General features: G+C 52.3%; 1 protein-coding gene across 1 annotated transcript in view; it reads right to left on the reverse strand.

The window, feature by feature from the left end:
* Positions 1-1,179: 1,179 nt before the first annotated feature.
* The window catches only part of cabin1 (calcineurin binding protein 1), a 51,002-nt gene continuing 39,681 nt past the window's right edge, over positions 1,180-12,500 (reverse strand). The window contains exons 33-36 of the mRNA XM_060064785.1: positions 12,232-12,328; positions 11,427-12,113; positions 7,375-7,449; positions 1,180-1,620 (exon numbers count right to left, since the gene is read on the reverse strand). Coding sequence (XP_059920768.1) covers positions 1,180-1,620; positions 7,375-7,449; positions 11,427-12,113; positions 12,232-12,328 — 1,300 coding nt within the window. The remainder of the gene's footprint in view (positions 1,621-7,374; positions 7,450-11,426; positions 12,114-12,231; positions 12,329-12,500) is intronic.

Raw genomic sequence — 12,500 nt, forward strand, 5'->3', positions numbered from 1 at the left:
CAGCACAAGATGGAAAAAACCATAACCTCGTAGGAACAAATGGGTTATGTGACCGGGTTACGTGACTGGGCGGGGGGAAACTAAGGCATCAGACGTGCGCCCCCCTGTGGGTCACCCAGACACCTGCATGAGGTCTCCCAGGTCATCGCTTCATCTTCTTATTGACACTAAATGGACGGCTGTTATACGCCACAGCTTAAATAAACTAACTATAGTACACTTATGCTATTAGTTAATGGTTCACTCCCCAAGGCTATTATAGACTAACTATAGTATAGTTCTACTACTAGTTAAGGATCACTACACCACGGCTTATATCAACTAACTATAGTATAGTTATGCGACTAGTAAAGGCTATTATAGACTAACTATAGTATGTTTCTACTTCAGTAAACGATTGCTAAACCACATGTTATATATAAACTAACTACAGTATAGTTCTACTGGTTAGCGATCACTTCAACACTTGTTATATATAAACAAACTCCAGTATAGTTCTCTTACTAGTTAACTATCACTATACTAAATATCATCTATAAACTAACTACAGTGTAGTTCTACTCTAGTTAACAATCACTTCAACACATTGTTGTATAAAAAGTAACTACAGTATAGTTCAACTGGTTAACGATCGCTGTACCCCATGTTTTGTTTAAACTAACTTTAGTATAGTTCTCCTGGTTAGCGGTCCCCAAACCACATGTTATGTATAAACTAACTAGTAATGTTCTCCTAGTTAGTGGTCCCCTCTCGACTCTGACCGGCCTTTAGGGGGTACCTGTGAGGGGCAGGAAGGCCTTTGGGGGTACCTGTGAGGGGCAGGAAGGCCCTTTGGGGGGTACCTGTGAGGGGCAGGAAGGCCTTTGGGGGTACCTGTGAGGGGCAGGAAGGCCTTTAGGGGGTACCTGTGAGGGGCAGGAAGGCCTTTGGGGGGGTACCTGTGAGGGGCAGGAAGGCCTTTGGGGGTACCTGTGAGGGGCAGGAAGGCTTTAGGGGGTACCTGTGAGGGGCAGGAAGGCCTTTTAGGGGTACCTGTGAGGGGCAGGAAGGCTTTAGGGGGTACCTGTGAGGGGGAAGGAAGGCTTTAGGGGGTACCTGTGAGGGGCAGGAAGGCCTTTTAGGGGGTACCTGTGTGGGGCAGGAGGCCTTTAGGGGGTACCTGTGAGGGGCAGGAAGGCTTTAGGGGGTACCTGTGAGGGGCAGGAAGGCCTTTAGGGGGTACCTGTGAGGGGCAGGAAGGCCTTTGGGGGGTACCTGTGAGGGGGAAGGAAGGCCTTTAGGGGGTACCTGTGAGGGGGAAGGAAGGCTTTTAGGGGGTACCTGTGTGGGGCAGGAAGGCCTTTTGGGGGTACCTGTGTGGGGCAGGAAGGCCATGGCTGCTGCCGTCGCCTGGTGGGTGGGGGGCCTCCGGGGCAGAGGCTGGTCCTGGTAGCCGCGGGCCAGGGGCCGGGCCACCTTGCCCGGGGGCTCGTACAGAGCCCTGGCCTGGAGCTCCTGGACGCCAGGGGGTGGTAGGACGCCCCCGTGGCCCAGGGGGAGCGGCGAGGACAGGGCCCCGGGGAAGAAGAGGTCCCGGTGGTCCTTGGCGAACTTGGGCGTGGTCGGGGCGTCGTAGGCAGACTGTGGAGAGGGAGAGGGGGAGAGAGAGGGGGGAGGGAGGAGAGGAGGAGAGAGAGGAGGAGGAAGAGGGAGAGGAGAGAGAGAGAGGGGGAGGAGGAGAGGGGGAAAGGGAGAGAGAAAGAGCGAGTTCAAGAGAGAGGAAGGAGAGAGGGAGAGGAGAGGGGGAAGGAGAGAAGAGAGGGGGAGGAGAGGGAGGGAGGGGGGAGGAGAGAGGGAGGGAGGGGAGAAGAGAGGGAGAGGGGGAAGGAGAGGAGAGAGGGAGAGAGGGGGAGGAGAGAGGGAGGGAGGGGGAGAGGAGAGGGGAGGGAGAGGGACAGAGCAAAAGAGGGGGATAGGGAGAGAAAAAGAGAGGGGGAGAGAGGGAGAGAGATATAAAAAATGTGTTTTGGCTGAGAGCTCTCGAAGGGGCGTTATGTGTGGTTATCCCCATGGTTACGGCACACACAGACTTTGCTATGCTGCACTAAAACGCCGCTGGCCGCTGACATAGGATTTAACTCCTGTTTCGTTCTCGACCGCCCTCTTATTTAGTAACAGAGAGTAAGGGCATTGAGGACTATGCTGAGTATCATATATAGGAGTCAGGACATACTACCCTGTCAATCTTTTTTCATAAGAAGCGGGTTCACCGCCCCTTTAAAGATGGTCGGTTACATTTGGATTCCAAAGGACTCCCCAGACACCTTGTTGCCGTGGCGGCGCCACCCCCATTCTCCTTTCCCACGGAGTCTTCCGGAGACCACTTGTGAACACAAGGGCTGCATACACAACCTGTGGTACCATCCTCCCCCGCCCAACCCCCGACGCTGTCATGGCAACGCAGAGGAACACCGTCGAGAGGGAAATGCTTTTTGTACTTTACGCAACTTTCCCCAGTAAATATGGTAACCGAGTTTGGCGCGGCGGCGCGGCGCGCGCTGTCGCGTGCGTGCAGTGCGTGGCGTGCGTGTGTGTGTGTGTGTGTGTGTGTGTGTGTGTGTGTTGTGTGTGTGTGTGTGTGTGTGTGTATGTGTGTGTGTGTGTGTGTGTGTGTGTGTGTGTGTGTGTGTGTGTGTGTGTGTGTGTGCGTCTTTTGATCCTGATTCATTTAGCCATGTGCATTTCCCCAGACGTCGGAGCCCTGTGTAAAGACACTCGGCAGGAACAGTTCATCTAGAGTCCAGGGGGAGACATGAAAGCCTAATCGATGCGTCACCAGAGACAAGACGTCTCGCTGTTGCACGAGCTGCGCAGATGTTCAGGGACAACACCCGAGGTTCTGCTGCACCATGTTGAACCGGGGGGGGGGGGGGGGGGACAGCCGTGCGATGTCAACAAGCTTTAAACTAACAGACTGCATGGGCTTATAAGGAGGTGTTCCAACACACTCGTGTCCTGACAAGGTTCCTCCCCGCTCATGGGGGTGCGCAGTTCAACCGACAAGCTCCTTGTCATCTGCCGGTGATGGAGCTCCCCTGGGTGGCTTTCCCTCCCGGTGCAGAGACACTCGGGAGACAGGCAGGGACTTGGCTTCCCAGAACCTCAAACACACAAGCATGCAGCAGCAGCTCTCAGTCACTGCATACCCAGAGAGAGAGAGGCAGAGAGAGAGAGAGGCGCGAGAGAGAGAGAGAGAGGCAGAGAGAGAGAGAGAGGCCGAGAGAGAGAGAGAGCAGAGAGAGAGGCCGAGAGGAGAGAGAGGCAGAGAGAGAGGCAGAGGCAGAGAGAGAGGCAGAGAGAGAGGCAGAGGCAGAGAGAGAGGCAGAGAGAGAGGCAGAGGCAGAGAGAGAGGCAGAGGCAGAGAGAGGCAGAGGCAGAGGCAGAGCAGAGAGAGAGAGAGAGAGAGAGAGAGAGAGAATGAGAGAGAGAGAGAGAGAGAGAGAGAGAGAGAGAGAGAGAGAGGCAGAGGCAGAGGCAGAGAGAGGCAGAGAAAGGCAGAGAAAGCAGAGGCAGAGAGAGGCAGAGAGAGGCAGAGAAAGGCAGAGGCAGACAGAGAGAGCAGAGCAGTAACGAGTGAGAGAGAGAGAGAGCAAGCTTCCCAAGCTAACTTTGATGGTTCCCAGCTCATGAATTATACAGGAGCTTCTCAGCCAAGATACAAAACAAGTCATTTAAAACCGCGTGTCCGGGAGGACGGGCGTACCTTGGCACAGTCAGCAGCTGTCAGCCTGTCACTGCGTTCATTGTTCCCTCAACTGGAAATAAGACTGAAACCGCTGGCAGTCCTGACGGTGTGTCAGCCGCAAGGTGAAATATCAACGGCATGCTTTCCTCGCAATTATCGGGATGGAGCCGGCAATCAGCCTGTTGCACGGCGGCGAGATGGAATCTGTGGTTTGGTTATCAGTGGAAAAGCGTGGCTGCGTGGGGGACTTAATGAAATTGTCTGCCACATAAGATGGGAAAACAAAAGCCTTCGGGGAACAACGCAGACCTCTGCCTCTCCAGCTCGAAGAGGAAAAAAGGTGGTGCATCATGGGGGACATCTTGTCTCGTTGGACCACATGTGGACAGATCAGATTGTCCGAAGACCACCTGATCAAGATTGCATGTTTTTGTCAAGGGTTAGGGTTGAAATTGCAAGAAAATGCTAGGCCTAGACATGGATTCATCGCCCGGACACGAGCCCTTCGGCCCAGAAACGAGCCCTTAATGAAGGGTTGAATTGATGGTGCCGACCTATGGAGGAAGCTGCAGGCAAAGACGTTGTCATACAGCAGCTCTGAACTCACTGATATGAACTCTGAAAACCAGAGTGGGTGAATATCTCGCGAAAAAAAATTCAAATCAAATGAGCGCACACGCACACACACACACACACACACACACACACACCTCAATGCAAAGTGTTGAGCACAATTGTCAAAATCAAAGCACTCAGCGATCCTTTTGTGCAGATGGAAATACATCTGGGCTGCCGTCAGATGGCTTGTCTGGAGATCGTCTTGCTGGGGCTCCCGACCGCACTCGGGCCCGGAGTGTAACACACTCCGACGAAAGCTGAAGGCAGACCCTTCCAGGATGCAGAGCTCCAAATCTCCCTGCATATTGCATTCACTGCACTATGAAGAGAGCTTCACTACATGAAGAGAGCTTCACAGCACCATGAGAGAGCTTCACAGCACCATGAAGAGAGCTTCACAGCATGAAGAGACATTCACAGCACCATGAAGAGAGCTCCACATCATGAAGAGAGCTCCACATCAAGAAGAGAGCTTCACAGCATGAAGAGAGCTTCACAGCATGAAGAGCCTTTACAGCACCATGAGAGAGCTACACAACGTGAAGAGAGCTCGCAGCACCATGAAGAGAGCTTCACAGCATGAAGAGACATTCACAGCACCATGAAGAGAGCTCCACATCATGAAGAGAGCTCCACATCATGAAGAGAGCTACACAACGTGAAGAGAGCTACACAACATGAAGAGAGCTTCACAGCATGAAGAGACATTCACAGCACCATGAAGAGAGCTCCACAACATGAAGATGAGCTCGCAGCATGAGAGAGCTTCACAGCATGAAGAGCTTTACAGCACCATGAAGAGAGCTACACAACGTGAAGAGAGCTCGCAGCATGAAGAGAGCTTCACAGCATGAAGAGACATTCACAGCACCATGAAGAGAGCTCCACATCATGAAGAGAGCTACACAACGTGAAGAGAGCTCACACAGCATGAAGAGAGCTTCACAGCATGAAGAGCTTTACAGCACCATGAAGAGAGCTACACAACGTGAAGAGAGCTCGCAGCACCACCAGTCTCTTAAAAAGCAGGGCTCATATGTGCCGGGGTAGCCTTGCATCGTCAGACGAATTGCAATCTGCAATAAGTCTTCCTCACCTCTCCATCAAACTTTCAATTTTCAAGGGGGGCACCAAAGGGCGCAGACCAAAATGACTCTGGACGCAATAGGATAGCTACAACAAATCACAGCCACTGAGCGACGAAGATTGTAAATAGACAACATGCTGCGTCAAAGAGGAGCATTGATTGTGACCCAGCACATGTCTGTGACCAGTGTTGCCGTGTTTGCCATAAGAATTTGAAAGTACAAGATGTTTTGAGTAACTCTACTCAACACACGTTCTACATCAGCGGCAGCCATCTTTGTTGTTGTTGAAAAGGCCTCTAAGGCGATACTCTGTACCGTCATCGTGTTTATCCTTCCTCATATTAGATAATCGTTTGATTGGTCGGTCTAACTCGTACCGGGGCAGAATTATTTTTGTGCAGGAGGGGAGCCAGAGATTATCTGCAGAGCACATGAAACATGAGCTGGGGAGATTCGTCCGGTTCCCCTGGCTAGTGCAGGGCAGGTTGTGAATGGATTGCAATGATACCCAAATGACTTCAGGTAAGATTACCCTGGTTGTCAAAGCCCTGAACCAAACCCAGGCATCGGATGAAGCTGTTCACTCTGCACCGAGTCAACTTTTCACTGGAGTCAGCACTTTGCATTTTGAATTATAAGTATCTGAAGAAAAACCCACATCCACTCACGGCCCTGTCAGCCTCAGGATTCATTCTCTCTCTGCGAGGGTAAATCTAAATCTTGGCAGACCCTCGATGGAGAAGTCCCAGTATACAATGGTACGGAAGCCATTTTGGATGCAACAAAAAAAGGGAAGGGCACTGCAGCCAATCAGCTGATGAGCTCATCTTTGTGCTCCAGCTGCTACTGCCCCCCCCCCCCCCCCCCCCCCCCCCCCCCCCCCCCCCCCCCCCCCCCCCCCCCCTGGTTCCACTCAACAGCAGAGTTGAAGATTTTGGCCGTCATGCCTTAACTTCCATCTCCAAGTACAACAGAGCATACCTCCGTGGCGATATGGAGCAGTCGCCCTTGAGTCTGCCCACTAGTGGCCCAACTCTGGTTCCATGTTCTGTGTGGATAATAATAATAATAATACATTTAATTTAGAGGCGCCTTTCAAAACACCCAAGGTCAAATGTGTGCTTGAGTGAGGTGGAGGAAAAACTATTTTCTATGTACCATATTCTTTTCCTTTTTTTAAAGGAAAAGAAGAGACCTGCTATGCCGGACTGTGTTTTAATTGACTACATTTTGAATACTATCTCGTGCCTCTACAGTGTGTGTGTGTGGTGTGTGTGTGTGTGTGTGTGTGTGTGTGTGTGTGTGTGTTGTGTGTGTGTGTGTGTGTGTGTGGCGCAACCACATTAACCGAAACACAATTACCGCAAAGAACATGAGGCTAATTCCGCCCCCGGTTCGCCCACCTCATCAGCGATGTTCTGTACACACACACACGGCTGGGTAGAGTGCTCCTGTGTAATCTTAGACCTCATTGTTGTGGCGCAGCGTTAATAGAATAACTACCGTCACGAGGATACATCAGAAGTATTCCCCGCTTATCTCATTCACATATTATTTGCAGGCAGTGGTGTATATCCCCATAGGGAAGTGTGCGGTTCTGTTTCTGTGGTACTGTTCAAATAAAGGAATCATATAACTAAAGCAAGCGACGTGTAATACAGCGATCGACTGACTTTCCCATCGTTTCATAGCTTCTTCTTTAAAAAAAAGTACACAATCAGTGGGTTGTATCAACCAATTGCAGCCCACAAGAGAAACATATACAACCGCTTTCCAGTCAGAATCTAAACAGAGCGGTGATGCTAATGTTACAGCAGGTGTGGGGGAAGTTGAAACTAGACTGTTTTTGTGTGTTCTTGTGTAACGATTATACAAACACCCACGGCTGAAACACTGGCTTGATGAGTGTGTGAGGGGGGGTGGGGGGATTTGGGAATCATGTACCTGTCTCTGGGCAGATGTGGCCAACTGAAACTGGCAGAACTTGACAGCTTGGTCCAAGGCTACGTCCTCATCCACCTGAGAGGGGGAGAGAGGAGAGGGGAGAGGGGGGGGAGAGAGAGAGTGAGCGGGGGAGGGAGGGGGAGAGGGATAGAGGAGAGGGGTAAGCGAGGGAGAGAGGGGGAGAGAGAGAGTGAGCGGGGGAGGAGGAGAGAGCGATGAGAGGGAGGGGGAGAGGGGATAGAGGGAGAGAGGGGGAGAGAGAAGGAGAGAGCGGGAGAGGGGGAGAGAGAGAGTGAGCGGGGAGGAGAGAGAGAGAGGGGGGGAGAGGGAGAGGGGGGAGGGAGGAGAGGGAGTGAGCGAGAGAGGGAGAGGGGGAGAGGGAGAGGGGAGCATAGGAAGATAGTAGGTGAGGGGGAAAGGGAGGGAGAGGGAGAAAGGGAGAGAGAGGTAACGGGGAGAGGGGCGGGGGGAGAGGAAAGACAAAGATTGTTCATTACAACATTGAATAACATGTTTGTTTTTTCTTTCCTTCCGGTCGTTAATACAGGTAACACATGGGAGGATCGGGTACAGGAGCAGTGAGTTGATTAAAACCAGGCGTTCTGCTGACCACGGGCAACATGACCGCGCCCCCCGTGGCTCGTTCTAATGCGTCTTTGGACAACAATGGGGAGACTTAAGGGTGACCAGAATCACCCAAACTGCTGATCGCTAGTCTGGAGCGAGCAGGAGTAAAACATTAGATTCATCGTTTCATATGGGGTGTGTCGGCATAAAAATAAACGAGAAAACACTGTATTACATCAGCCTCATCCGTAGCGCACACCTCAGGAGCAGACTGTATCTGCAAACTACAGTGGAAATCTACCGCATCGTTAGTAGCCAGTAGACCCGTGGCTGTATGCTGACCAGCATGGGGTCTATGCACGCAGCAGGCCGAGCGTAGCCTTGAGCACCTCCTCCACACCTTAAACCAGGCCCGGCTGTGTGTCCTCAGCAGACCCTCCGTGTACCGGCCAGCGAGGCCATCTGCCCCGATTAAATATGTGCAAAAAGAAAACTGAAACCAGATAAAAAAAAAAAACGCAGGAGTGCAGAGTTCCTAGCTTCAGCCCCCCCCCCCCCCCCCCCGAACGGCGATGTCGTGACCTCGGCGGGGGTCCACAGAGTGCGGTACACGACTCCTCCCGCGAGCGCGCGGTTTCGAGGGCCGAGGTGAGGGTTCCGTCAGCGCCGGCCCTCAGCGATGCCCTCAGAGAGGAGGCAGAGCAGACACAGCAGCGAGAGAGGCGGCGTCAGCCAGCCTGTCTGTTCATGGGCGCCCAGGGGCGGTTGTTGTCAGTGAGGGGGCCTTCGGGGGGGGGCCTCAGATGCCAGGCTGACGAGGCTGTAGGCGTGGGCGGACGCCGTGTGGCTCCGTGGCGACTGGCGAGTCTGGCTTATTTTCCGAGGTCAGGCGGACAGAAGAGGCGGTGCACGACGATCCCCTTCTGCGTGTCGCTTTATTTCTACTCTAGATTGATTTGCTTTTGCCGTCGCTACTTTGCACTTTCGGTGTCTGAAATGTCGCGTGCCTTTTTTAATTAGGGCTATTTTTACCGTGACTGTCCGGCACTGCTGCGGTGACAGCTGACTTTACCTTCTTTCTGGCATTAACAAAGATCATCGTGTATAATAACCGATATCATACTTTGTTTTGTGGCAATTTTGGAGAAATAACCGAATGGCTTTGGACGGTTATGAGAGCTGACGCCAACAAACAAACAAACAAACAAACAAACCAACATGGTCTCATGCTGGGTTGTGTGGGGACCGCGTTGGTCTATCGTCATCCCTGAATAGGAGGAGGAAATAAACAGCAGAGCCCGCCGCCAGGTTTCCTCTTGGCCCGTGAGGCTCTGTCGTGTCCCTTCTACAGCCGTCGGAAGCCGTTTCCCGCGACGGCCGTGCATTTAAATCGAGTTTTGATAGTGATTTAGATTTTTGGGTCAAACGACCTCCACACGAATATAATCGAGTTGAAACGATTGAGAGAGAAATGCTGAATAGACGCATCATGTTTTCAAACTCAAAGTATCGTTTGATAATCATGATTTTAATATTGACCGTAATAATCGTGATAATGATTTTTTTTCCCTAGTCGAGCAGCCCTTCTTCCCCGCCTTCTCACTGTTCTCCTCCAGTCTCAGGAGTCCGCCCCCCCCACCCCCCCCCTTCCTGCCTACTGGTTTCACTTCCTGTTCCCGCCCACCCCAGCTGCAGCCTCAACACACACACACACACACACACACACACACACACACACACACACACACACACACACACACACACTTTGTCATAACACTGCTAACATCTCTAGACATCTCTCGAGTTAATTTGAGACCAATGCAATTGCAGGCGTCCCTCCTAAGAAATGCCGACCATCATTCGGTCCAGTACAATTTGACTTCTAAAACGCTGAGTTTAAAACATCCTGTACTGTAGTCAGCAGCACTTGGTTTCAAATGATGCGCCACAAGAGCACTTGCACAAAAGCTGTTATACAGTCTTGTTGCCAATGTTTGACTATTTTAAAAGGAAAATAGTAGCATGAATCGGTGTAGCGTTTTGCTAGCAAAGGCCAGTCCATGCTCAGGCAGAGAACTGATTGATAGATGACAATTAGGGCAGCCTGTGCTACATCTCCCTGTGCTACATCTACAGCTAACTTAGCTTAGCTGCAGCCTGAACTACAGCTAACTTAGCATAGCTGAGGCCTGAACTACAGCTAACTTAGCTTAGCTGCAGCCTGAACTACAGCTAACTTAGCAAAGCTGAGGCCTGAACTACAGCTAACTTAGCTTAGCTGCAGCCTGAACTACAGCTAACTTAGCATAGCTGAGGCCTGAACTACAGCTAACTTAGCATAGCTGCAGCCTGCGCTATATCTCAGCAGCAGACTAACTTAGCTAAGCTTTGATTCTAATAAACATCAAAGTCTTGTAATTGTGCCCCGTTTGAAAAGTTTGTTACACTCCCACACTAAAATATAGGATGTGTTCATCAGTAAGTAGTTTGATTTTTTGTGATCTATTCGCCACAGGGTTGTATAGTCTGATAGTTGTATAGGGTTGTATATTTGGTTTATCACTCTCTAGGGTAGATTTTGGTGTCATGAAACATTGCGTACGTGGGGCAAAAATAATGAATTAAGCGCGCACACACACAAACCAGGGTTGCCTGTTTGTGAGCGCGCGCACGCGCGCGCGTGCGTGCGTGCGTGCGTGCGTGCACGTGTGTGTGTGTGTGTGTGTGTGTGTGTGTGTGTGTGTGTGTGTGTGTGTGTGTGTGTGTGTGTGTGTGTGTGTGTGTGTGTGAGACGGATCGGGACAGAATGTGCAGAAGCATGTGGAGCCCTTTATCCACATCGGTTTACTAACGTGCAAAGGGTAATTACTCCAGTGATGAGTAATTACACAACCTTACAACTGTCTGGAGGTGTCCACATAACGGATGAGTCATTTTGCAACCTCGCTGTCTCAACGTGTCGGAGAACGAGGCTACGATCGCCAGGGACACGGTGGAGGGCTCTGCAGTGTAGTGAAGACACGCTGCTAATTAAGTCTGCAGAATGCCGCTAAATAAGTGCATTATTTGTTAGGTGCACAAGACTTCAACACGATGTCGGTGTTGTACATAAAGAGCCAGAACTGGGGTCTCCCGCCAACGATTAATTAGCTCTGGTTCGATGCCAATAGTTTTGTTATTCTGCCAAGAAAAACATTAAAGATCGTATTAAAATGTATTTTCTTTTTATGTATTTAAATTTAAAAATGACTCACGAAAACCATACCAGGCTTACAGTTTCAACATCGTTGTACATTTTCGAACCCTTTTAACTCTTCAGTCACGAGGCAAAAAAAAACCCACAAAAAACTGACTCGAGAAAAACAGTGCGGAACATTTTCATCACCAGGCAATAAACGACAGTCGAGTAGAACGAGCACGACCCGCTCTTGCCGTGCGGTTTAACGTGAGCAGCGTGCTCACGCATTGCCTCTCCCTCCCCGTACCTGTTTGATGAGCATGTACGTCTCCGACATGATCTTCTCGATGCGCGCCAGGTCGTAGGTCATCACCTTCTGGCCCTGCTGCCACACCCTGTAGGCGTCCAGCAGCAGTGTTTTACCAGACTCCACGTCTTCCAGGAGCTTCCTCTTCCTGTTGGGCCTCCGCAGCAGACCCTGCTCCAGGGGCCCTCCGTGGGCCAAGGCCACGGGCCCCGGGGCCTTGAGCAGCTGCTGCCTGCAGCTGATGCTCAGCTCCTCCAGGGAGAGGTCCGCCGTCCGGCTGGCGTCCGTCGCCTTCTCCCCGGGCTCCGCCGCAGCCCCGGGGGCCCGGGGACCCGGCGGGTGGCCCTGCGTCTCCGTGAGAGCCGAGGGCCTCCTCCAGTGGCCAGGGTCCATCTCCATGGGCTCCTCCGGCCCCTGGGGCCCGGGGCCTTCGGACGAGGGCGCGGTCTCCGCCGTCGCGGGCTTGGGTTCCAGGGCCTTGTCCGGGGTTTCCGGGCCCGGCTGGAGTGCCCCGAGCTGGGCCCGGCCGGGGGCCTCGCAGGGCCGCGTGTCGGAGGGGCCCTCGGTGAGGCCGGGCTTCTTGGGCAGCGTGTGTTGGCCGTCCTCGGCGCTGGGCCGGAGGGCGGAGTCTGCCGTGGTCATCTCGCCCATGGAGGGGGCGGACGGATTGGACGGCTGCTCGGTCACCTTGGGGGGGGGGGGCACCAGAGGTGTGTTAGAGGGAGGGGGGGGAGGGAGTGAAGGGAGTGAAGGGAGCAGTCAGCTCCGGAGGTATACAGGAGTGTGTGTCTGTCTGCTCTCTTACCCCGGTGAGGCTGTCCAGGCTGTCCTCCAGCACCTTTACAGTGAGGAAAAATGCACTCTTGGCCAAAACCTGCCGATCCACATCTCGCAAATATTTCCTTCAGAGCAGGGAGGGACAGAAAGACAAGAGACAGATAGACAGACGGAGGAAGAGAGAGATATAGAGAGAGGGACAGACAGACAGAGGAAGAGAGAGATATAGAGAGAGAGGGACGGACAGAGAGAGGATGAGAGAGAGATATAGAGAGAGGGACGGACAGACAGAGGAAG

Source organism: Gadus macrocephalus, chromosome 11, assembly GCF_031168955.1.
Source record: "Gadus macrocephalus chromosome 11, ASM3116895v1".
Taxonomy (NCBI): Eukaryota; Metazoa; Chordata; class Actinopteri; order Gadiformes; family Gadidae; genus Gadus; species Gadus macrocephalus.